Source organism: Gekko japonicus, unplaced genomic scaffold, assembly GCF_001447785.1.
Source record: "Gekko japonicus isolate JY-2015 unplaced genomic scaffold, Gekko_japonicus_V1.1 scaffold969, whole genome shotgun sequence".
Lineage (NCBI taxonomy): Eukaryota > Metazoa > Chordata > Lepidosauria > Squamata > Gekkonidae > Gekko > Gekko japonicus.
This window is the reverse complement of record NW_015168076.1, coordinates 279494-305391: the sequence shown is the minus strand read 5'-3', so window position 1 is coordinate 305391 and position 25898 is coordinate 279494. Positions and strand designations below refer to the sequence as shown.

Below are 25898 nucleotides of genomic sequence, written 5' to 3'. Positions count from 1 at the left end.
AACCACAGCTGGAGTAGACGCATTCGCAGCCTCGTAAAACGGAGGACAGCAGTTGTAGCTGCTATCAGGCCCAGAAGGCATTGAATCTGGAAAGCAGACGATGTGTCCTGGAGCCGAACTTGTTCTGCAAGAGCAGTCAGGGTCAGGGCTCTGTCCTGTGGCAGGAAAGCTCAGCCTTCTCTGGAGTCGAGTATCGCCCCTATGAACTGCACTCTTTGAGAAGGAGCCAGCTGTGACTTTTTGTGGTTGACCTGGAGACCGAGGCAACAAAGGACATTGAGGGCCTGGGATATATGGTAAACAAGAAGATCCCTGGAAGGTGCGACCAGAAGCCAGTCGTCTAGATACAGGAACACTGTCAGGCCACAGAGGCGGATATAGGCGTTGAGGCCGCAAACGTCTAAGATCGGCCTCTGCCCGTCGTCCCTTTTGGGTACCACGAAGTACCGGGAATAAAAACCGAGTTCTTGGTGATCTAGAGGTACGGGTTCTATAGCACCCTTCGATAGAAGTGTGGTGACTTCTTCGAGGAGGAATGACGACGGGGAAGTGGTGACGACTATAGGAAGAGGTGAGAGTTCCATGAATTCAATAAAATAGCCCTTGGCTAAGATGGAAAGGACCCATTGGTCTGACGTAATGGTGGCCCAGGCCTGCAGATAGGGATGGAGGCGGGTAGGGTCGGAAGAGGTAGACAAATGGAAGTCAAAGGCCCTGCTTGCCAGGTTTAGGTTGTTTAGGTCTGACAAGTTGCTGTCCAGAACCGTATCTTTGCTTGGTCTGGTTCTGCTGCCTGTTTGCAGACGGAGATCTACGTGGTCTGTAGCCTTCGTCAGGCGACGGTTTAGTGTATTGACGCCTGGAGCCGTAACAAGACCAAGAGAGAGGACAAAAGGGTTTAGAGGGGGCAGATACCCCCAGCGACCTCGAGGCCTTAATGCTCTTATCCATGTCCTGGAGTGTCAAATCAGTGGACGCATGAAAGAGCCCCTGGCCATCGAAAGTCCTCTATGCACGCCCTGGTGTCAGCAGGGAGCACAGTGGTTCTAAACCAGGAATACCTACGCAGGGCAACTGCAGACAACATTGTTTTGGAAAACGTGTCCAAAGTATGTTTGGAGGAATTGATGATTTGTTTAGAGAGCAGCAAGCCTTCCTTTTCCAGCTTCCTGGCCTCCTGAGGACAAAAGGTCGGTAAAGCGCTCCCAGAGTGAGTACTGGTAACGTTCCATGCAAGCAATATAATTAGATGTCTTAATCCTGAGAGCTCCAGCTGAGTAGAAATGGCGAACAATGGAATCCAACTTCTTGCTCTCCTTATTGGAAGGGGTAGCAAGGGTATGTTTATTCTTTGAGGTGGATGACACGACCATGGGCTTGGGGTGAATATGGAGGAATTCAGCCTCCGTCTCTTGGACCCGATACATACGATCCAGACGTCTGGAGGTCCTCGATGTCGGGTGGCGATCGCTGAAGAGGGGTCATTGCAGAGCCTTTTTGCACTTTCTCGCCGCTCAGACTCTGAGACTTACGCACAGTGCCAGTAAGAGAAGACTTAGTTTTCACATGCTTCTCTTTTTTCTTCTTTTTGGCTGGCATAGAGGTGGAAGAGGCCTTGTTTGATGCTGAGCACTTAGAAGATGCCCCCCCGTCTGATGCCAACTTTGCAGGGTGAAGGGGGGTTGATGCTGGTGCACCTCCCGATGTCGACAGGAGTGTCATCGGTTGGTCGGAAGGGGTCTCAGCCAACATCTTTCCGGCAGGCAGGGGGGTCAGTGTGGACTTCCAAAATGCCACTCGAAGCCTCGCAGCTCTGTTCTTGCGGGTCTGATTCAAGAACTTCACGCAATGGCGGCAAGCATCTGGGCGATGCGCTTCTCCTAGATAGAGAATGCAGAATGTGTGGCTGTCACGGGGGGCAAGTTTGCTGCCACAGACAATACACAATTTAAAACACCCCCACTTTTCAGCCATAAAACAGCAAAAATGGCCCCGAAATGAAAAGAGGGCTCTCCTTTGAGACGAAGTAAATTTTACCTCGGGGGTGGGGGGGAGGCGGGAATCCGCCTGAGGGGCAGCGGCCCTCAGAAAAAGTCTTTTTGGGGGGTAAAGAACAAAATAAACATAGTAAAAAGGAAAAAGAAGAACGATTTGGATAATCCCTCATGAGAGGAAAATAACGCTTCTTCACCGACCGGCAGGAAACAAGCTGTTAGTGCGGCGGTCAGAAGAGAACTGGTGGTGGGCTTCCAGTTTATGGCGACACACTAGAGGACGCCTCTCCTGGACCTCCTGGGGAAGCGATCCGCGCGCCAGCAGTTGGGAGGGGGGGTGATTGTTCGCCACCCCCCCCCTACCCCCCGGAGCCTTTGTGAAAGGCTCCTAGCCATGGGGCTTTGAAGGGTAGCCTCTTCACCAGTGCGTTGCCGGAGAATTGAGGTGCTCTTCCGCCCCAACGGTCCTGCCGCTGCTGCGTCCATAATGGAACCAGAGCTGCCGACCGGGACAAGCGTCGGAGATCGGGCATATAAAACGTACCTTGAGCGAGGTCTCCGAACCACCAATTAACAATGAGTCAAGTAAAAGCCAAATGCCGGGAATTTAAAAGAACCCCCCCCCCGGGAATGACGGGACGAGTGAGCGAGTGCGGGAGGGGCCCCTCCCTTACCCATAAATATAACAGCGATTTGCCAAGGGGGAGCTGAAGTTTAAGAGTTGAAATCTGTTTTAAGAAATTAACCAGAGCACCAATAAGCATTTGGGCGAATTTCAGAGACTTTAGCAAGTACTTTAAAAAGTAAACAATCCTCAAATATGGCGTGGAAAAAAACAGAGAAAGACAAACAAGCAAAAGTGAAGCCACTGGGGAGTATGAGTCCGCGACCGGAAGATACCACTGAGTTTTCAAAACTGTTAGCGGACTCTTTGCGCCCTCTACTGGACCAGATGACGAGTATCAATCAACAGCTGACAGCATTAAATTAGAATCCTGCAGCTCAGCAGCTCCAACTGACTTAAACTACAAAAAAGACGGAGCAAACAGCTGAGAAAGTGAAGGAAATGGATGCCAAATCTAAAAAGGTTAAGAAAAAGGTTCAAATGCTGAGGGAAAAGCAAGCTTCAGACGAACTTCAACTTTTGCAGCTACAAATGGAGAAAGCTAACTTAGTCCTCCTGTTCCAAGGGGTCCCGGAAGCAAAAGAAGAGAATCTAAAGCAACTTTTGAGTGATGCGTTAGCTCCAGTTACAGATTTAAAAGCGGAATATCTTGTAAGCGAAATGGATGTGGTTTATAGAGCCTATTCTGTTTATATCAAGAAAAATATTCTGCCTGGAGAGATAGTGGTTAGATTCTTGAAGAGACATGTGAGGGATCAAATCCTGAAAGCAACTACAGGAACGCCCTTGAAAATTGGAGGAAACATTATCAGGATTCTAAAAGACATTCCATTTAAAATAAGGAAGAGGAAGAAGTATAAATACTTGATTCTGTTTTTGCAAACAAACAGCATTTCCTACAGATGGTTGACCCCCGAAGGCGTCATTTTCAAACTGCAGGATAAAAAAGAAAAAATTTACTCCGTTTCCAAAGCATGTGAGTTCCTGAGACTGCAACTGGGAGAGTCAGGAGAGGACGGCAAGGACGAAGAAGACAGCAAACTCAGTGATGAAATGTACTTCCGACGAGGACTCTATTTCAGAAAAGGGGGCGGCAGCCCCCAAACGAGAATATCAATTGAGGATTAGAAAAGATAAAACAAAATGAAGGCTGAAGAACTCTGACCTGTGCCTTGAAGTTTTTAACGATGCTCTTGTGATTTTCTTTAAACAGTTAAAATAATGGTTTTAAAGATAAATAATATAGCTTAATCGACCATTTTCAATGTAATCTTAGCATTCTAGACTAACACTGATACAAGCTTTTGTAATGATCTCCTATACTTGGGTTTTTAGTGGTTTTCTTTCCTTTCTCCCATAGATGTAGTTTCCCTTCCCCTTTTTTCATTGTAGTTTATAGAAAAATGCAATAAAAAAATCCCCAGGGGGGGGGGGAGCACAGAGACCATGAAGAAGATCTACCCCACCTCCTTGGGCATGCGCAGTGGGGTTCCCGCACATGCCTGGGAGAGAGGTGCGAAAATCCCTTTGTGAGCTTTGCATACCACTGATTCAGATCAGTGCAGGTGCATAATCCCATAAGTATGATGCACAGAGACCATGAAGAAGATCTACCCCACCTCCTTGGGCATGCGCAGTGGGGTTCCCGCACATGCCTGGGAGAGAGGTGCGAAAATCCCTTTGTGAGCCTTGCATACCACTGATTCAGATAAGTGCAGGTGCATAATCCCATAAGTATGATGCACAGAGACCATGAAGAAGATCTATCACTGTCTTCTCCTGAGGCAGACCTGAACTAACCCCTGCTGTGCTTACCTCCAACATTCCAACCCCCCTCAGAAAGGCAACTGGATGCAGCAGCAGCAGTACTCCAATAGGCTCAGCTGAGTGACTGGTTTTCCCTTCAGGGGTAGGAGTGTGTCCTGTCTATCACACTACTACCCAAAGGTCAAAACAATTGCAGTTCTTCAAAATCTCAACATTAATTTAGACATTAAAAAAATCTCACAATTTGGATTTTTTCTTTTAAAGCCTTGTGATTTCTGAAAATTCGGAAAACAAGTTTTCCCTTAAAACACCCAACAGAGTTCTGAGGTCCCATATTGTGCTGAAAGTGCCATATAAATTAGGCCTTATGTGCTTGCTCCTGTGAAGCTTCTTCTGCAAGGTTCATTAATATCAGTAATATCCACACTAAGTTTTACATCCTCAGAAAGTGCAAGCTTTATTAAAAATTGCACACAGTCTTTATTTTAACCAGTCAGAAGGTTTACCCAGAATGTCAGCCATGCAAGAATTTATGTAAAGGGCAATTTTTCAGCAGATCTAATATTTTCAGATACTGACTATCAGAATAAGATCAAAGGCTGTAGTTTTTACATACCAGGGCTGAAGAGGACAATTGCTTTCAAGTAAGCAAATTCATAACCATCCAGACAAAGCTTTACCATGCTGTTGCAGAACTCCTGCAGTTTGAAGATATGTTCCATCACAAGCTTTCCTCTCTCTGCCGACAGCTTATCTGGTTAACATAAAACAATCCAAATGTAATAAGGATTTTCTTAGTGGTTGCCTAATTGGTTTTAACAGATGCATGTCTTCAATAAAGATTGATTTAAAGTTTAATTTAAGCTATGGCTGAATTGTTTAGGCCTTTAAAAACTAGTTCACTGCACTTTTATCATGTTTGTTGTACAGACAGTTTTAAATTCTTATAGTTGGACACTTAAGCAGCAGATATAAAAAGGAAAGACAAATAATCTGAACATTCATCCTATGTGCTCTGTGCTTCAACATGTTATAAAAAATTACATGACACCTAAATGGATAATCCCTTAAACATGTTTTTTGAGCCCAAGCTGCTATCCATTGCTCTCAAAATTTGTTGTGTACATTTAGTTTTACTGTTCTTCCTCAGTTTCATCTCTTTTAAGATACTGTGGCACAGAGACAGTGGTTGAGCCTAGATGAGGGCCAAGCTTCTGGCAGCAGTTCCTCCAGGACAGGGCGGGGCACCACTTGGGAAGGCAGTAGCAGCCTGATGACCCCACCAGGAGTTTGGCTGTACCACCTGCAGAACAGTCTCCCCTCCACCACCAAGCAGCTGATGAGCAGAGCAGCTGAGGCAGGAGGTTTGCCAGCCCCGGTCATTTGCTGAAGGCACAATGAGCAGAAAGGGTTTCTGACTAGCCCTATGCAAACCTAGCTGGGGTGGGCCAAGGCAAGGGAAGAGGGTAAGAGATGAACAAGGCTCAGAGGAGGAAGGAGTGGTAGTGGGCTTGGCCCCAGGGATAAAAATGGAGATGTCAAAAGAGACAGGGGAGGAAAGGAAAACAACTTGCCCGGGAAAGGCAGAGAAGAGAGGAAGAGGAACCTAGAAGGGGAGCTATAGCCTTGGGCAAGATAAGACAGCCAGACCTGTGTGGCCCTGGTGTAACTGACGTCTGGCAGAGGCACAGCTCAGCCCCCTGTGGTTTTAAAGGGTTACAGCAAATGGGTGAAGCGCACTGTATACATGTGGATACCTGTGTGGACTGTGCTCACAGCAGAAGGAGCCCCACTGAATCTGGGTGAGTCTCTGCTGACCATGAAAGACACTAATGATGTCCTGCTGCCCCCTGGTGGGGCCACAGATATATCTTAGAATGTAAGCTTTCAGGGAAGGCCACATTTTAAAAATAATTTTGTAAACCTCCTAATGATATTATGCAAGAGAGGCAAAGAATGTCAAAAGCTATCACCCAGGGGTCATTTGGGGGGGGGGGACGCGGGGGGACGCCATCCCCCCGGGTGAGGTGCGGGAGGGCGGGGCCTGGAGCTCCCTGCTGGTGCCCGCTGGAGGTCACCGCCGGCTGTGGGGAGGACACACTTCCGGTGATGTCAGGGGGTGTGGCATATGCTAATGAGTTATGCTAATGAGTCCCCCTAGCTCTTTTTCTACGAAATGACCCCTGCTATCACCTACACTATATCCACACCATTTCTTCAGAAGTATACACTGCATTGGCACTATGTGGAAGAATAGAGATTTCTAAGTTTTATAAATTAGCCTAAACTGGAGAGGTGCATATTTAGAGATCATCTATCAACTTGATATTATTTATATATCACTATTAACTAAGCCTTTACCAGTTAACAATGATACTAAACAAAGTTAAGGCCCTTCATACAAATTCTGAGGCTTGTAAACATGCATCTTACCTTGCTGTAAGCTATTATGAAGGTGATTAACAAATGCAGTTAATATAGTTGCTACATTCATCACTTGTGAACACTGTGCAAGACCAAGAGTAAAGAGTTCATTCCAGCAGGCTTTCACTAATGATATGCTGTTGTCTTGTCTAAGAATAAAGAACAAAATTATAGTAATAAAAACTTACTGAACTTATTAAACTGTTGAGTTCAACAGTTTAAATATGCTCATAAGAATTTTTTCACCAGGAAAAAATTACATTCTTGGCATATACATACACCGTATTAAATGCATGTCCATTCTGAAAATTCTCCAGTTAGAGAAGATTATGAGAAGCCTGTACATGCAGGGATCTGAACGTTTAGGTTAACAGGTCTGTTTAATACAACTGCCATTTTTGACTTTACTGACATTTCTTTGCAAATGTTTGAAACATTATGGAATCAAGCATGCTGAGTTTAAAAATAAAAACACAACTACATTTTTATTCATGGTTTCTGAGGGATTTTAAAGAGGATTAAACTATGTTTTCTGGTTTAAAAAAATACCCAATAGGAAATTTGCACAGAGTTTCTGAAATGCATTCCTGTAGTGCAGTTTCTCTGTTATGACTCTCACTGTACCACTAGGTGCAGACAATGAACCTGCAAATACCAGATATGGAGGATTGCTGCGAGATGCCTTTCATTAAATCTTTTTTGTTGTTGCTGTTCTTAACACATAGTGAACCAAATCTAATAGGGTCAATGTAAATGTGGGAATCTGAACACGAATCTGTGTCCTAATTTGGCTTATAATAACCATACTATCATGACTTGCTTGAATACTAGGAAAGTCAAGCTTATTTTGTTGAAAGAAACAACCCTCATTTTGTCTTTTTGCCACTATTAACAAATCTATAAACTACTGTGGCAAAAAGATATGCATAACACAATGCTTTGGAAACATGCACATTTTCTTATGTACATAACATGCTTGCATGTATGTTGCACAGAAACAACATAGAATCTACACAAAATGAAACAGCTCAGTCTAAACATTTTGCATTGCAAAGGATACTTCCATTACTAAGAGGAATGTATTTCTGAAAATCATATTAAATAAACTTTTCAATACTCACCCTAGAGCTTGAAAGGAAGGAATGGACCGTGCCCAGTGCATAGATAAAAACAGCAATCTAGATGCCGATTCACAAATATAATGAACATTCAGGTATTCAGGCATAGGAGAAGGCATGGTGAGCTGCCACAAAAGAGGTGCATTTAGACATTAATCATCTTGTGTCTCAAATAAATTATATTCTATTAGCAATTTAATATTAAACTTTGCAAATAAATTGACAAAAGTTTTAGTGTTATAATATAAAAGATACAAGACTGGAAAACTGCATGACTATTTCATTTACTACAATTCATCTCTATAGATACCTTGCAAACTAAAAAAAACAGGCAAATGTAATTTAAATTCTATTCCTTCCACAAAGGATTACTGCTTGGACACCAAGATTGTCTTCTAATCAGGGAAGGCCTGATTCAAAAGGGCAGGGGAAGTGAACAAGCAAAACTCAGTGAACAAGCCAAACAGGTCTTGATTAAAAATGGGTATGTTCATCTGGATTTACTAGTTTGAATTACAAAGATCTCTGAGAAATGAGGTTGCGAAGGTGCACAGAAACAACGCCTGATGTTTAAATAGATCCTTACATGAGTATCCCCACTATGTGGTCTTCTTCCCATAATTAGTAGCAACAACTGCCAGAACTTGAGTTCCTAGTTATCTCTAATAAAATCAAACACTTTCCCCTCTCAGTTACATTTTTGCATTTTCTACAACCACAGCACCTCCTGTCCTTATTCTACTCAAAGCTTCCTATTATAGTGCTGTCTACATTCCTATGATCGCCTTGCTTCCTCTAACCCAATCTAAAGTGGTCTATTTTTCCTGAAGTCTTTCTTCTCAGCAGGCAAATTCTTTTCTAACAATATATGATCTAACCAGCAATGCACAAACAACAATAATGGATTAAGAACTGTGGTCTCTGATTTGATTTGTGATATATGAAAGCAGTTGCCACGTAACAATAATGAAAGGTGAATGATAAGATCGAATACTAGGATTTGCTTTGGATAATTCATAAACATCCTACAGTGAATTATTCACAATGTGGCATCTCATTTTGCAGTTCACTAAATCAATCCCCAAAGCCACCACGGTACCTAGTTTTATGAAGTGTAAAGATACCTTTGTTATTACTTATCTGTTGTGTCTGTATTTTTTCTAATTTATGCTAATGCTTCTGAATGCTTTTGACAGACAGCAGGATTTAGGTATCTCACATACAAGAAACACTCTACTACTCAAGTACCAGTCTGAACAAATATTTGCTGACATCTGTTTGTCATCCTTATTCCTTAAAAATGCATATTACCACAATTTTAAAAGCATCTATACAGAGGTTAAATGTTGTAATAATTATCAATAAAGACATATTTTAAAGTACCCTGAAAGCTACATGAGCATCGCTGAGAATTGGGCCCTCTATTTCAACAATATTCATGCTAGCTTCTTCACCAACGAGACGTGCACTGGCTTCCATACTTTCTGCAGAGCTCTGACATGATGCACTTTCTCCAGGATTCAATGCTTTCGCAAGAGTATCAAATGCCCTGAAACAAGAAACTGACAACTATAAAAACACTGAAGTTGGGAAGGCACACAAAAGAAAGAGAGAGAAACTGAATTTTTTATTATTTGAACACAGAGGTTGGCGGTGTTCTACTTTTATTTTGCACAAAAGAGCTAGTCGTTACAGGTCCAAAAACTGCCTGGAAACCAAATTAAGAAAGGGGATAAATTGTGATTCCTAAGAATGTCTTATCCTGAAGCACTGGTACAAATATAAAGACAAGACCCTAAGAATATAACCCCCCCCCTTTCTTAAGCACACAAAGGTTGGGGGCCATGGACAAAGAAATCACCAGTACACTGATCATTATTGTACTCATAGCTTCTTTTAAAATCTCTCTTATATATAAATCCTTCTGGTGTTGGCACTCTCCAGAACATTAGACACACTCCCGAATTGGTGGGCGCCCTAGTGTATCAGTCACAGGGTGTCTGTCTCTACTGGCTGCATTGCTGCCTCTGTGGGTGTGGTCCCACCCACAAGGTGGCACCCGGCATCTTGGCCTCACTCTTCTTCGAGCGGACGGACAGGCCAGACGCTCCAGCGACTGGGGGCCTCAGCCCGATTGTGCTGCCGCCGCGGGCGTCGTCTCCCAAACATGTGTAGCCAGCTGCGCTGTGCGCAACCCAATGTCAGATCCTGCTGCCGCCGCCACCCTCACCCGAACACACATAGCCACCCGCTGCGTGCGACCCGATGACAGATGGGCCGGCCGCTCCAGTGGGGGGGGGCTCGGCCTGATCCTGCCGCTGCCCAAGCCCGGCTACAGGTTGCCAGCCGGGCTGTGACTGGACAACGGACACAACGAGCTTTGCTCCTAGTATCATGATAAAAGAACAATGATGTATGCCCAGAATTCTTCATCCCTGAGTCAGCTTTAGAAAAGGAAATGTATTTTTATCATCTTGACAACACCCCTGATAAACACAGTGGGGAAAAATTCAACTGCAGTTACAGTGGTGTTGAGAACTGTGGTAAGAATTTTCAGAAATATAGAAGTGTTTGGGTTTAAAATGAACCAAATAAGTATGAAATCCATATACAATATCTGGCTCTGCCCTTGCTAGAAAAAAAAAACAGGCTTGACCTTTCTTTCACTGAGGAGGTAACATATTCAATTCCCAGGGAAACTCCACAGATGTGAAACTTGCCAATAACCCCAATTTCCTAGACAATAAGATTTGTGGTCATTTGACCAGCTGGCAAGACAAGCTAATTCCCTGAAATACAGAGGGTTCACACACACACCCTGCTTTCATCTCTCTGATAAACATCAAAGCACAGTTTATTTCCCTGATTGGGGAACACCTGGAAGACACTGTATTGATCCTTTTGGAACGTGAACTCTTGTTGTGTGCAACCAAGGAAGGAAAACAAAATTTCCTGTAATCTCAACTTCTAGGAAATAATTTTCAGATAGGCAATTTCCACCTCCAGATGCTAATTAACACCTGATATAGTCATCAAAAGAACTCCTTCTTTGATCTCTGGTATAAATATGGGGTGGTTTTACAACAGAGTTCAGCTGACTCCAAAGGAGACAGCCATAGAGAGGCCTCTCGACGCGCTTGCATGGGGTGGGGAAAACTTTGTTTTGCATGTTTATTTTTCTGTGTGTATGTTTAGGATCTAGGACTCTGAATGTTTTGCTATAATAAAGATAAGTTTTATTTTAAGAAGAGACTAGTGAATTCCAAGCTTGCACTTCTGCCTTTGGTAAGGGGCGACACACAGGAGACACACACGAACTGAGGGGGGAGTGTGGGTGACATGGGTAAGCATGCTTTCACAGACAATGTGCAGACACACACCCACACATCCAAATATCTCACAACAAGAACATTCCTAATTATATGCATGTGGATACCAAACATTTTACCAATGCTGCTTTGAAATGGTTTCAACAATAAGTGCCTTCTGTAAATTTGACTCAAAGGGGTAAGTTTCAAATATTAGTAGATAACTGATTTAAGTTCTATCCCCAACTTGCTATTTGCTAACCAGGAACAGAAATACCAGTGCAATTCCATGTGCATGCACGTGGAGTTTGTAATCTTCATCCTGTCTTAAACTGCTGTTTGGGAACCTCTGATTCCAAACCAAGTTGAGATGGAAGGACATCAGACCTAGTGTTAGACTCCACATCCTTGCACTGCGAATAGCTGACCATACTTAACTACATGAATGGTTTGAAAGCCAGGTTATAGTAGTGGTTAAATGAGTCAGATTAAGATCTGGGAGACTCAGGTTCAAATCCCCATTTTCCCACGTTTGTCCTTAGACCACCTATAGTTTTCAGATTCTACCGTCCCTTACCTTGAAACATCAGTATTTGCATGTTCATCTTGCTGCAGTTCAGACAATGATGCATCTCCATTGCTTAAGCTTTCTATCACAGATAGGTCAGGACTACTTTGAGACATTTCTTTGGACTTGCTTAGACTTGCTAATGATGTTACCACATTTGCCAGCGTACTTAAATCTCCTTGACATGTCTCAACCTAAAAAAAAAAGGTGCAAAATTTCAACTGTCTTTTACATGAAGTAGTTTTGTAGAACCTACAACACATAATTAAAGAAACATAGCCACAAGCAGTATTTAGTGAAACAGTGTTATGTATAATCTTCTCATAAATTTATTGATTTGATGGTTTTTACACAGAAGAATGTACAAGAAGCTACCAGAGTACTACAAATAACTGATGAAAATGTATTCATCTGCCCACACATCGGCTTTTACCTCATCCTGATTAAATTATGTGAATTATATAAATGAATTAAAAAGGCATTACTGGAAAAATAAACAGTAGTAGCAGTCAAGTCTGTTCAGAATGACAACAGGTAGGAGAGGGCTAAATAACTGAAATAAGCTGGTATGTAAAATATTAACAACATGGTAGATGGCAGAGATGTATGAGTGTGAAGTATACGAAATCTTCTCCCTAAACTCAGTTTATCTCCCAATTCCCTTTGTTGCTGAAATCAAACTGCCCTCCCAGCTGTGCTTTCTATGTGATTGGGCCAGATCAGTGTTCCAATATACAGGTCTGTTTGCCAACCTGCCCAGTTAGCTCCATTCACAGTTAAAAGTGAAAGCAAAAATATTCTTTTTTTTTATTTAAGAGCTTTATTCCCTCTCCTAAAAAGGAGAGATATTTCGCTTAATTGGAAAAAAGGGAGGGTATATAGTGGGATCAAGAGAAAGCTGAGTGATGTTTTAACTAGTATATTAATCTGTTAGTACTATTAAAATTTTCTTCTTTGGCTTCTTCAGTGTGTTGTCAAACTTCTTTCTTCAAACACATTTTCTATGTTAATATATTAGTAGTGTCCCAATGGTGCTCTGTTAATAAAGTCTTTTCAAATGCTTTTCGAACCGATCTTCTAGGGACTGGCTTCACCTCCATATTCAAGAAGGAACCTCTTCCGCTTAATTCTCTCCGGCTTCTCGTCACCTCCTCCGGGTCGCTGTTTTCTCTGTTTACAAGCTGCCAATGCCACAATCCTTGCTCTGTCGTGCCTTTTCAAAAGGTCTTTGGCTTTGAGAGTGGATTTTCCTTTTTCTAGCTTTCGCTTAAGTTTAAACGCTGCCGCTCTCTTAGCCAGACCTTTCCTCCGCAACTGTTGACTTTTAAAAGCGCTTTTGAGGGCACTTTCTCGCTTGTCACAGTGTTCATTTCTCACAGTTCCCAGTCACTCGCAGTCCATTTAATAAACAGCTGGCTCATACAAAAAATAAAACGCCCACGGCAGAAGCTCCTCCCTTCTTGTTCGCTAATTTTTCAGTCCAGATCCGACATCTTGTTTTGTTTTTTTGTTTACTTTTGTTTAAGTTCATGCAACATTTTTTTTAAAACGCGGAAATCTAGCCTTTTCTTGTTATGCACCAAAAGGAACCAAATCTTTTCTCACATTCCATTCTCCCCCCCCCCTTTTCTTCGCTAAGGAACTCAGTTTGCGAGAGTGAAGGATTCCCCTCCTCCTCCCTTAAATCTTTTCGCTGGGGGGGGGGGAGCGCGCTTAAGTCTTTTTCTCGATGTCTGACAACTCACAGTTTCAGCCAGTTTTCTTCTTTTTCACCATTTGTTCGCTTCATCACTCGGTGACCACAGGCGGCTCCGCTAAACCCCGTGCGGGGTCGCTTACGCGGCAAGGTCCATTGGGGCATGGCGGAGAGGCTCGATTTCCGACCTTTCGGCCGAGAAAGAGACTCCCGCCTGCACGCCCCGGGTCGGAGCCCCTCTTTCTGGGGCTCGCCTGGGTCTCCGCTTGCGCGGATTCCCCCCTCGACCGCGGGCGGGCGAGACGCCCTCAGGAGCGACCCGAGGATGCGTCCGCCATTTGTGGGAGCCAGACCGGAAGTCAACGCAAAAATATTCTTAATCAGCTGCTATTAAAAAACTGCAGTCCGGTCAGTTCTGTGACAGCAGCTGAAGGAAGCTCTGCAGGCATGAGGCCAAAGAATGAGGCTGTCAGTCAAGAAGTAAGAAAGGGACCATGACATGCAGAGTTTGGAGTCACTGCACAGGAAGTGCTTGTTTCACAGACAACAACTGCAGATAGGAATAGAAAATTATATGGGCAGGGAAAGGCAGTGACCAGTCACTGGAGAACAGAACAAAACAAGAAGCTAACAAAGCAATGTAAGGTTGATGGAGGTCACAATTTGTTAAGCAGAGGTTATGGCTGGGGAACAAGGCTCCAGCATACTTCCCACTGGAGACTGTTAGAAGTGCCAGCTGTGGGCAACCACTCAAAAAGGCCACACATGCAAGTTGTAGCCAGGCTATTTCTAAGCCAAGGCTTATGTGTGGATAAATGGGGACAGTAATTTAGATGGTCTGCCGGAGATATACCAAAAGCACAGCATACAGGTGCTTGTCCTGATGCTGCCAGTACTGGATGCAAGGAAAGTATGGTTGCTTCAGGGATAAAACCAGTATGAACTCGTTAAGCCAAACATCCTTGATGCCATTTCCAGGGCTCTGATCAACCAGCTTTGCCTTCAATTTCCCCACTCTGTTTCACTTAATGGGAGAGCTGCCAAATGGATCGTCTAGAATGACTCCCAGAAGTTTTCAGGGGGGCTTCGATTCAGGCATCCCCACTTCCACTTATTTTGATATCAAGTATGTAGTGGAATGTTGATGCACCTCTCCTAGTTGTGGTTCAATACAGCTGCAGTCATAGAAAACCCCACAGGCTTTATTCAAAGGCCAGCATTCCACACATAACCACTGTACATAATGCAGTATACATTGGTCTCCCCTCAAAATCAGTTCAGAAACTCCAACTGGTGCAGAGCACCACGGTTCATCTATTATCAGGAACTAGACAAGAGCACACATATTACTCCCATTCTACAGTCACTCCACTGGCTGCACATCAGTAACCAGGCACAGTTTAAGGTGTTGGCCATCACGAAGCCCTTCATGGCCTTGGACCCTCGTATCTCCCCCTATGTACCAGCACAACAGCTTCACTCATCTGAGCAAGGTCATCTGTAGTTCCCAACCTGCAAATGAGCAAAATCAACAACTGTCCGTACACGTGCCTTCTCTGTTGTGACCCCCCACCTTGTGGAACGGCCTGCCCCCTGAGGAAGTCAGGAAGGCTCCCACTCTCCAGGCTTTCCACAAAATATGCAAAACTGAATTATTCAAGAGGGCTTTTCTACACAGGCGAGAGAATTACACTGTACTAAATGATTCACAAAGTTACTTGGATAAATTATTAGGGACTGTGGTCTGTACTACTGTGTTTAGCTTGTTGAAACTAGGATCCTACTATGTAATTTTTGCATCATTTAACATTTAATTTGCTTCAGTTCTGTTTTTAGATTTCTGTTTGGTTCTACAACCCTAATCCTATTGTGTTGTTTACTGAATGTTCTATCCTGTCGACTCATTCTGTGTAATCTGCCTTGAGTCCAAGTGAGAAAGATGGACTACAAATAACATAAATAAATTAAAATAAAATATATATACCTTATCTGAAGTCATCAGCACTGCAGGCTCATTCTTTATACTAGACTGATGAATGTTCACAAACATTCCAGACTCCAACATTCCTGTTGACCTGAAATAAAAAGAAACATATTTTTGCTTATTCCTTCAAGAAAAATTACAGAGCTATCTAATCCCAGGTAGTACTGCATACCTTGCTGTTTCACTGTCTGTGACAAAGGTTGGAGTTGCTGTTAACGGGCTGCGCAAATCTTTCCGAATGTAAATCTTTTCTGTCGAAGCTGCACAGTTTGAAGATTTTTCTCGTGATACTTCAACAGGTTTCCTCTCACACTGAACAGCTACAAAAGGGTGTGGAGCTATCAGTAATAATCCAAAATTCACACACAATTAGCTATGAAGCTATATGCTGTTTTCTAAAAAAAACTATCTTGATTTTCAGTTTGTTTTAAAAAGGAGTGACAATAAACCTAACAAGTTTGTTTTCTGGCCAGCAATGACATGAAGCTAGTGATCTTTAAACCATGGTATGTGCATCTTCAGCTTTCCCCTTGCATGAATTCCTCTTGGTGACCTTAACTATGGTTAATCTGGCTCCCTGTTACCCAGAATAGGAAGCTACTTAGTAACCTTGAGAAAGAATCTTAATTAGCATTAATCATGGTCAATGTTGGCTCACCATAACACTTAATTATAGCTGAAGTGAAAAGGATGAATATGAATGCATGAGAGGGGAAGGCTGAGCAACTTGTAACTTTCTATTTCACAACCCAGCCCTGGTCACTTAGCCATGGTTAAGAGACTGCTAGTGTTATGTCTGCTTGTCCTTCCAATAGTTTAAATATCAGACAGAATCTCAGTAGTCTGCAAGCTCATCTGCCAAAGAACTGCTTCATGCCTTCTAAGGAACCTGTTTGGGGATTTTCCAGGATGTAAACTGAATTCATATAAAGAATATGTCTGGGACCCACTATTGTCATTTCACATAAAACTAAGCTCATCCTTGAACATATCCAGTAGTCCTACCTGATTGTACATTGCAGGAGAACAACAGTGGTAAATAAGCTGTCTTTCAGGGAAGGCTGTTTACCACAAATGATTTTCTAACTGAGGAACCTCTGGTAAGCATCTGAGATATCCCAGGATTCTCTGAAAACCACTGTCCTATAAGAAAATTTCACTTTTGATTTCTCTACTTATTCTATTGCCAATCAGCAAGAGCTCCTTCTCAATCATATGAATACTGTTATCAAATGTCAAACACAGTACAACAGCTGTTTAACAAATATGGAAACCCCTTTCAGTGTAGTAGGAAGTCTTATCAAATTTAGAGCCTAAACATCTTTTATGGAAAAGAAGCTGCAACCCCTCCCCCTTTCCCAAACTCATATAAAATTCAGCCTGATGAAGAGTTCCGAGAACTGACAATATTATTTGGGCTTATATTTGTTTTTATTGAATTTGTAATAAATACATGTATATTTGGTAATATTTCTGCTTCAAGTTTATACACAGAATTATTGGGCTCTTATATTCTGATTTCCTTAACCTTTTGGTTCTCAATTCAGTAACTTCTTGCAGCGTACCGAAACACTTACATCCTTAACAGCTCTAAAATATTATTGCATAATGCATTCATTCTCAATACTCTCACAGAAGTGTGCTTTAAAAATGGGCATGTTAAGTATCAGAAGTGAAGGAAGGTAGCCTTGACCGGGATAGCCCAGGCAAGCCCAATCTCGTCAGATCTTGGAAGCTCAGTATTGCCGAGTCTGGCAAGTACTTGGAAGGGCAACCTCCAAGGAATACCAGAGGCCAGAGGCAGAGACAGGCTAATCAAGCGGCCTCTCTGAAGAACATCCAAGCCCCCAGTAGGGGTTGCCAGAAGTCAACCATTACTTCCAGGCACGCACACAAACACACACACAAAAGAAGTGAAGAAAGGTAAATTTATTTAAAGGAAAGCTGAAGAAAGGCCTAAGAGCTCTGGTGCTATGAGAGCTTCTTCCAGAACCTTACTCTGCTTTGCAAGACAGAATAATGATCTGACTAAGTAGGGATATCCTTCCACTTATACCATGGGAGACAGAAAGCTGAAGGTAAGCCCTGCATCCAGAAGGAAGGAATCATCAATCAGTCAGGATGCCCTCCCCTTCTGAGTAAGAATGGCTGTTCCAGAAGTAATTTAAGCAGGACAGCACAAATCTCCTGAGTTTTTCAACAACTGCCCCCTTCCCCCAAGCAACTTTGGATAATGCTCATACTTACAATCTTGCTTCATTCCAAAAGCAATACATCTCTGTAGCCTACAGTACTGACATCGGTTTCTATGGTGTTTGTTAATCACACAGTCTTTTGCCCCTCGGCATGAATACACTAAATTCTTTCGTATGCTTCTTTTAAAGAATCCTTTGCATCCTTCACATGTTACTGCTCCATAATGGCGTCCTGATTGCATAACAACAAAATACAACAATTATAACATGGCTGCTGTGCTTTGTTAGAACAAATGCACCACTTAACTAAATTCCAAAGAAAAGAAAGTGCACAGTTCTTAAAACTATTACTGAAACCAAAGCATTTATAGCATAAACCAACTAGCTTTTGATGCTTAAATAAAACAAATGCCTTTATTATTTAGTAAATGCTATACCATTATGTGATGACATCTTCTCTACCTAAAGCTAAGATGCTATGCTAACAAGTAGTAGGGTGAAAATGGAATATCTGCGGGGCCAATAAGATTAACCAATAAATTTACAGGTACAAACAAATATACTAGTTACACCTTTCTAAGTCCACTGAAGTCAATGGCTTAGACAGGTGTAACTGTGCTCATGACAGCACTGTTATTGTATTTAGCTTGCTAGTTAGCAGCATCCCTCCATACAAGACAAACTGAAAAGATCACGCTTCCCCTACCAACTGTCTCCTCCAGTCACTAAGTACCTATGTAAACATAACACGCGTTGCACGTAGAGACCAAGACAAACAGGACTGAACTGTATAGACTATACAGATCCCATGGCCTACATACTTTGGGTTTTATGCAAGTAGGAGCCTGAGGGTACACTGCCGAAGGGGGGTGGGGGGCAGGGGAGGAGACAAGCTAGCATGATTCCAGTTACCCACAATCAGGGGTCATTTTGTAGAAAAAGAGGTGCAGGAGCTCATTAGCATAACTTATTTGCATATGCCACACCCCCTGACATCACCGGGAGTGTGTCAGAAAGCAACACCCACCGCTCAGGCTCCACCCCAAAAATCTCCAGGTATTTCCCAACTCAGAGCTGGCAAGCCTACCTGGAGAAAAACTGCTTATCACACCAATGTACCTGTATAGTTACATGAAAAATAAATTATTGCAAAAAACCTGTTCAAATAAATGGTCTACTTGTGTGAACAGCGTATCATTAGAGAATGGGACTTGTGCAAGATCGCAGCTTTTTTATATGCTCAGCAAAAACTTTTAATAATGGAAGCAAAGCCACAATCTCATGCAAGTTTCTCTTTCAGTCACTTGCAAACACTCCAGCAAGTGGTACACATTCTGCATGCTCCATGTTTCACAGGGCTAGCAGATCTACTATCTGGAAAAGACATCCTCCCTTCCCTAGTAAATTATGAATAACCTGACACCTTGAGAGGTGTGCCTAAAACAGAGTTACACACATGACACATATAATAATATTAAATACATAATCAAGTTGATACATACAACGGGTATGTAGACTGACTGGACAATTTCCCTAAATACTAATATCCAGATTTGGATTGCTAGCTATTGGGGGGGGGGGGACGCAAAGATCTGCCCTCACAGAAGAGGGAGAGCTTGTACCTGCATGAATCTTGGTCTTAAAGGTGCCACTGGACTGTATTCTAGTGAAGGCAGCACTGAGAAATAAACCAGGATCAAGCGAAGCCAGGATGTTCACAGTTGTATGCCATACAAAAATATAGTTAAGACTAATGGCTGTTAATAAGCCAATCTGTAACCACAGGTTCAGATCTTCGTTTGATGGATCCTAACTAACCATACATAGTGGAGTAGTCAATAAAAAGAATCTCATATCTATTTGTTTCAGTGAGAAATAAATGAAGAACCTGAAGTATCATTGTCCAGACATTTAGTTTAGGAGGTTAAGTGAATTCCATAATAATGAGCATCAGTTTCACCCTGACGTCACTGGAAGTGTGTCAGAAGGCAACACCCACCGCTCAGGCTCCACTGGACTTTTGGATTGCTAGGTATTGGGGGGGGGGGACGCACAGATCTGCCCTCACAGAAGAGGGAGAGCTTGTACCTGCATGAATCTTGGTCTTAAAGGTGCCACTGGACTGTATTCTAGTGAAGGCAGCACTGAGAAATAAACCAGGATCAAGCGAAGCCAGGATGTTCACAGTTGTATGCCATACAAAAATATAGTTAAGACTAATGGCTGTTAATAAGCCAATCTGTAACCACAGGTTCAGATCTTCGTTTGATGGATCCTAACTAACCATACATAGTGGAGTAGTCAATAAAAATGATGATACTAGAGAGCCAGTGTAGTATAGCGGCTATGGAGGTCTGGGTTCCAATCCCCAAACAGCCATAAACCTCATTGGGTAACCTTGGGACAGTCATTCTGTGTCAGCCTGGCACACCTTGCAGGGTGTTTGTGAGAATAAAATGGACAAGAGAATAATTCTGCTGTCATAATCTCCTTGGAATTTAAGCAAAGCAAGAGATGCTGAATTAAATAAGTAAAGAAAAGAAGGCTGCTAGCACTGTGCCATTCTTCTAGTTGTTCAATTAGGTATATGGGAGTATCCTGAGGAAAATCAGGAATATGGAGTATCCTGAGACATCTGTCTGCTTTCTATAACAAGATAACAATACACAGCTGTTTCTAGTCTCTGTCCCTGTTAAACATGTTGTCGAGCAGGGGCTAGTGGCAAATATCTTCCAGTACACATGTGAACTGTAGGGATTGCAAATGCTGAAATAACACATTGGATCCATGAAAACAAAGGTTCTTCGATCTGGGAATGGGCTTGTGGACCCCACTTCCCTGAGGTGTCTGCTTACTTCACTGTGTCCCCCCTGGCCCCAAATCCAAGACACGTTTTCCTTCCGCTTTCCCTCCCAACCCCTCTCCTGCCCCGTCCTGTCCTATCCCCGCCACCTGGACTTTCATTCTTACGGCTCCCCCCCTTCCTCCAGCCTCCTGGTCACTTCACTGGGTTTTCCTTCTCACTTCTAGGCACACTTCGGAAATGTTCCTGAGATGGAAGGGGGCAGAAAGGAGGAGGAGGTAGCCGGACGGTGTCGAAAGGGAGGAGAAGGTGGTGGATGGCGGGGGGGGGGGCCCGCTGCTCCGCGCAACAGCTCGCGTGGTGGCGGAGGGGCGCACGTGCGCTCCTCCTTTCCCCGTTCCTCTTTTTTTCCTCCTCCCTCCCTTTGGAATTCTATTAGTGCCGAATGCGTTCTCCTGAGGAGGCGACATGCCTGCATGGAGGGGGCCAGAAGGAAGGCTGTGTGTGCAAGAGACAGTGTGTGTGTGAGAGGAGGGGGGGAGAGGGAGGAGTGTGGTGCACGTGCACACAGCAGCATCGTTGGCTGCCTGCTCCTCTCTCTCTCCAATGAGATATTTCGCATAAGGAGCTGCGCTGCCGTCGCGCCTCTCTTTGCCCCATTTCCATTGGTCAATTTCCCACTCAAATCCTCAAAAAACAGGATCACGAAACAGCGGGGAAAATCGGGTTAAGCAGCAGGTCAAAATGCGGCTGCGCGGCTTAGAGTGGGAAATTGACCAATGGGAATGGGGCAAAGGGAGGCGTGATGGTGGCGCAGCTCCTTATGCAAAATCAGCCTGTATGTGTTTCTGAGGCGAGGAAGAAGAAGGCGCTCTCATTTTCTCAGCCGAAGCCCGGCATTACATTGGGGTTTTTTCCTTCCCTGAGGGGAAGCGGCCCCTGCGATGGAGTTAAAACCAACCGAATAAGAGAATAATCATTTTTTAAAAGACCTACCTCCCCCCCTTCTTCTATCGCCATTCTCGGAGGGGAACTGGCGCAGAGGACTGGGCGGCAAGGGAGCCGAAGAGTTCATATGGACCTGAGGAGCCGCCACTGCCACCGAGCAATGGTGGGGTTTCCACGTGCCTTTCCCGGCCCGCCCGCCAATGCAGGCGAGCTAGGAAAGGCCTCTACAGGCCAACTTACTTTGCTGCTGGAGGTGGGGCTTGCTGCATGTTCCCACCCCTGGGCTCCTTACTGACGGAGCACCATTCCGGTGCGCTCCAGTAGGAAACGACCCCTGCCCACAATATATTGTCCTGAGGAGATGGATCGGGCTTTCAGTATCAATTTTATGGAAGCATAACATATTATGCTGGAAGGAACACTTTTACTTTCTATTACCTATTCATGTACATTTAAAGAAGTTTCACTGAAAATATATTGCAAGGCTTTCCAACAACTTGTGTATTTTATATCTCAGATATCATAAATGTGTTAAGACCTCTGGGTTTCATATTAATGTTCATATAGTTACTGCAACATTTAATCAAAATGTCCCAATTTAAAAAAATTGAAAGTAAACAATACTGAATGCAACAACAGAGGTACAATGCAGGACCATGAATGTATACACTTCTATTTCCTGTCTTCCTCTATAATTATTACCAACAAATTTCTGATTCCTCACTTTGATTTGGAAAGCACATCACAGTACACTTATAGGTCATCCTTAGACCATTATGTACTGTGTTTAGTTTGCCTTCCTGTGCTTAAGATTAGAAGAGTATGATGTTTTTCAGAAGGAAATAATACAGAACAGTCTTACACAACACAACCAGAAAATACAGTGAGTTGAACTACAAGAACTTAAGTTATGTTTGCTGGATGGGAATGCAACAGAGGTTATTACATGTTTGCATACTTTTTGGTTCCATGAGTTTTCATGGACATTTTTTCATATTCATTATTAATATTAACTAGATCTTAAGACTTGCTGTACCAGCAGATAAATGGTCACAGATGGAGAGATAGTTAGAAAGCAATCTTAAGCATATCTACTCAGACCTATTCAATGGGGCTTACTGACACTGCTAGTAAGGCATCAGTGCTTCACCACAAGTTCTGGCAATATAGCAGCACTCCAGGGATGTTATACAGATGTTCAGAGTGTGAGTATAAGCCTGGCAACACAAATGGTGGCCTAATTATTTATAGCACACAGGGAAGCTTTAGACTTTTCACTGTTTCTGTTTCATTCACAGGATTGCTCACAGCAGCTGATTTCTCATTTGTTATACTGCAGTTGTTATGGCCCTCCTTTAAAAAAAAATCCTTAAAAATGGTAAAATTTCTATAGTTCGGAAACGCACAATATGAAGACATATAAGATCGGGGAAAGCATGAGAAAAAGAAACAGTTGCATCAGTTTTAAATAGAACATCAAAGATGAACAAGGAACCCATCAAAAAGATACATAATTAAAAAAAAAAACTAAAATACTTCCTATTTTAGAGTTCTTCCTTCCAGCTTTCACTTATGCAGATATAAATATGGTGTATTGCTACTAACCACTAGCCATTTATGTTAATTTAAGTAAGCATTCACTTGTCATCAGTGTCCAATAAGTTGTGTGGTTTGAAGATGCCTAGAAAGATAGTCATCTATTCCCTTGACACTATATCCCAAAATCTGTTTGCTTTTTTTCTTACAAATTCAACCTGACTTATTTTTCCCATTTATATCCATTTTACACAATGAAGAAAATACAGATCTAAACTTGGAAACTACACTCTAAAACAGAAAAAAAACTAGAGGTACAAAAATGTACTAGTGGAAATGAGAAATCAAAATGACAGTGCAAGTTCACAATTTTATGACGAGGTAAAATACAAATCAAAAGGGAAAAAATGATGTTGGATATTCATAGCAGTAATAACTACTATGTTGGGCTAATCTTAATTGGATGACATAAGCAAAAAGTTGCTTATTAAACCTTTCAAAAATTAATTTGTGGGTAATGGAAAGATTCATGCTGCCCTAATTTAAAAACTGATTTCTTTTCAGTACTTGGTGACATTATTTTTCAATATAAGTTAAAAATAACTCAAAATTAATTTTGCAGAGTAGTACAAAGTTATTTACCTGATGCTTTATCTCCACAAACCACACAGAGATCAAATACTTTATTTAGGGTTTGCTCTGTGGAAGAATTGTCCTTTAAAATCTGGAAAAAAAGAAAAGGAATTATTGTAATCCAGCTCTCGCTTTCACCACCTGCTTCTCCAAAATACATGCTTACTAACTAATGCCTGATGCACTGCAATACAGATCTATGAAACATATTCCCTCCCAAAAAGGTTTTTTTGTAATAATAGTTTTTATCATTTTAAACAAAACAAATAGACAAACAAACATACATGAAAGTAATAATAACAATATTATATCTTTTAAACTACCTCATACATATATGTCTAATTGCAGGCCTATGTTAAACACTACACTATTTTTTAATATTTAAGTTCTGTCAAAAACATTTCATTACTGTTCGCTATAAATCCAGATTTAAGTATATCTTAAAATTTCATAATCACATAAGTCTATAATTTTTGCAACTCTATAGATTAACAAAACATGTTCCTTCTGTTTGAGCATTGTCTAAGCATTCTACAACAAATCTTCTATAAGATACATTTAGATATTAACTAAATTTATACAACTCCCCAAATTCATAGTCAAATTCTTTTATCATTCTATTTGTTCTAATTGTTTTAACGTCACCAAAAAAATTTCTCTAGCCTACCTCTTAAATCAAACTGAATTCTTAATATCAGCCTTGCTTACACATTTTAAAATAATCTTTCGTTTAATAAAGTTTTTTAAGCATATCTATATTTCCTAATCAATCTACCCCAGTTACACAAGCTCATGGGATCCCTAGACCAATCTTGTTTATATAACACCTTTTATATCAGATTAAAGCTTTGATACCTTTATAAATTTATAATCTATGCAATCCTATGTTATAAGCCTTACCGAAATATGAGTTAAAGTTTTTAAACATACTTCTCTAACCAATCTTATTCAAATAAACATTCATAAGTGTTCTCTAGACCAAATGTTTTATACAATTTATTCTCTTATAATTTATAACATCTGTTATAAGATTTTCTAAAACACTTAAAATTAATCTTCCCTTGAATATTTTTAATATGGGCTATAGTTTTGTGAATGTATAGAAAAACAAACTCAATTAAAACCAATGTTAATCAGTTACACATGTATAAAGATTCCCTGGACCAATTTTCTAATTTGCAGTTATATGAATATATACATGAAAAAATGGGTTAGATCTTCCCCAGCCCATCTTAGTCTGTTGCACAAAATTCTGTTTTATCTTCTCTCTGGAATATTTTTCCCTTTATAACTTTGAGGATTCCTGAGTTTAACAGTTTTTTAGTAGATCTGTTATTCTCACTGTAGATTGGGTCAACTTGTTTGTGGTGTTGTTGTGCGTCTTGCACAATTTGGTGCTGAGGTTCCTTTTCTCTATAGGTTAGATCCGCTTGATTGTAGTGTTGTTCTGCATCTTGCACAATTTGGTGCTGAGGTTTCTTTTCTCTGTAGATTGGGTCAGCTTGATTGTAGTGTTGCTCTGCATCTTGCACAGTTTTGGTGCTGGGGTTTCCTTTGTCTTGCTTGTATTTTGGCTTAGTGTAGTATCTTTTTTGTCTAGTATTGGTTCAAACGCCTTTTTAACTGCCAGATTGACTGCATCAACAATTATAAGCTGAAGCTCCTCCCAGGACAACTGAAGCAGGTTGGTTTCTGCGGAGCTGTCTAAGCAACCATCATCTGGCATTTTTTTCTGTGTGTCCTGATCACCCATTTTAATGCAACAGCAAAAGTCCCAGTTCAGCCCAGCAAAACCCAAAGTCTCTGCAAATTATTTGTCAATATTCTCTTCAGAGCTGACCACATTTACAAGATAGTAGCTCTCATAGAGATATTAGCAACCGAGAATCCTTCAACACAAGTCAAGTGCTTTGCAGCTCTACAATAGACTCTAGACATAATAAACTCCTCCGTTCTCAGCAACGAAGCATGATGTCATAAAAAGTTGCCACAAAGTAACCAATTCCACTCTAAAGATTTTATTTATTTATTAGATTCCTATCCCGCCCTCCTGGCCTAGGCCGGCTCACAACAGAATAAAACCTCAACAATACGATCACATAAAACCATAATTTCATAAATACAGTATTAAAACTCAAACATAACAACATAATAAAGTGCTAGTACGTTCCTTGTTCCTGGTTAACTCTTTGACCTTCTGCGGCTATCTAGGATTGGCTCGGGCAGTGTTAAGGGGACCAGCAGGCCACGGTTCTGCCAGCATAGATATTAGTTGCTGGAGGTACAGGTGTTAGTGATG

General features: G+C 41.9%; 1 protein-coding gene across 3 annotated transcripts in view; it reads right to left on the bottom strand.

Annotated features, from left to right (window-relative positions):
• Window positions 1-25898, bottom strand: part of NR2C1 (nuclear receptor subfamily 2 group C member 1) — a 61825-nt gene that overhangs the window by 9401 nt on the left and 26526 nt on the right. For 2 of the 3 annotated variants that reach the window (XM_015414640.1, XM_015414639.1), the window contains 9 exons: window positions 23609-23690; window positions 17732-17911; window positions 15657-15822; window positions 15485-15575; window positions 11814-11998; window positions 9312-9477; window positions 7932-8053; window positions 6820-6959; window positions 5003-5140 (listed from right to left, as the gene is read on the bottom strand). In XM_015414640.1, the coding sequence (XP_015270126.1) occupies window positions 5003-5140; window positions 6820-6959; window positions 7932-8053; window positions 9312-9477; window positions 11814-11998; window positions 15485-15575; window positions 15657-15822; window positions 17732-17911; window positions 23609-23690 (1270 nt within the window). The remainder of the gene's footprint in view (window positions 1-5002; window positions 5141-6819; window positions 6960-7931; window positions 8054-9311; window positions 9478-11813; window positions 11999-15484; window positions 15576-15656; window positions 15823-17731; window positions 17912-23608; window positions 23691-25898) is intronic. The other variant, XM_015414641.1, reaches the window with a different exon arrangement.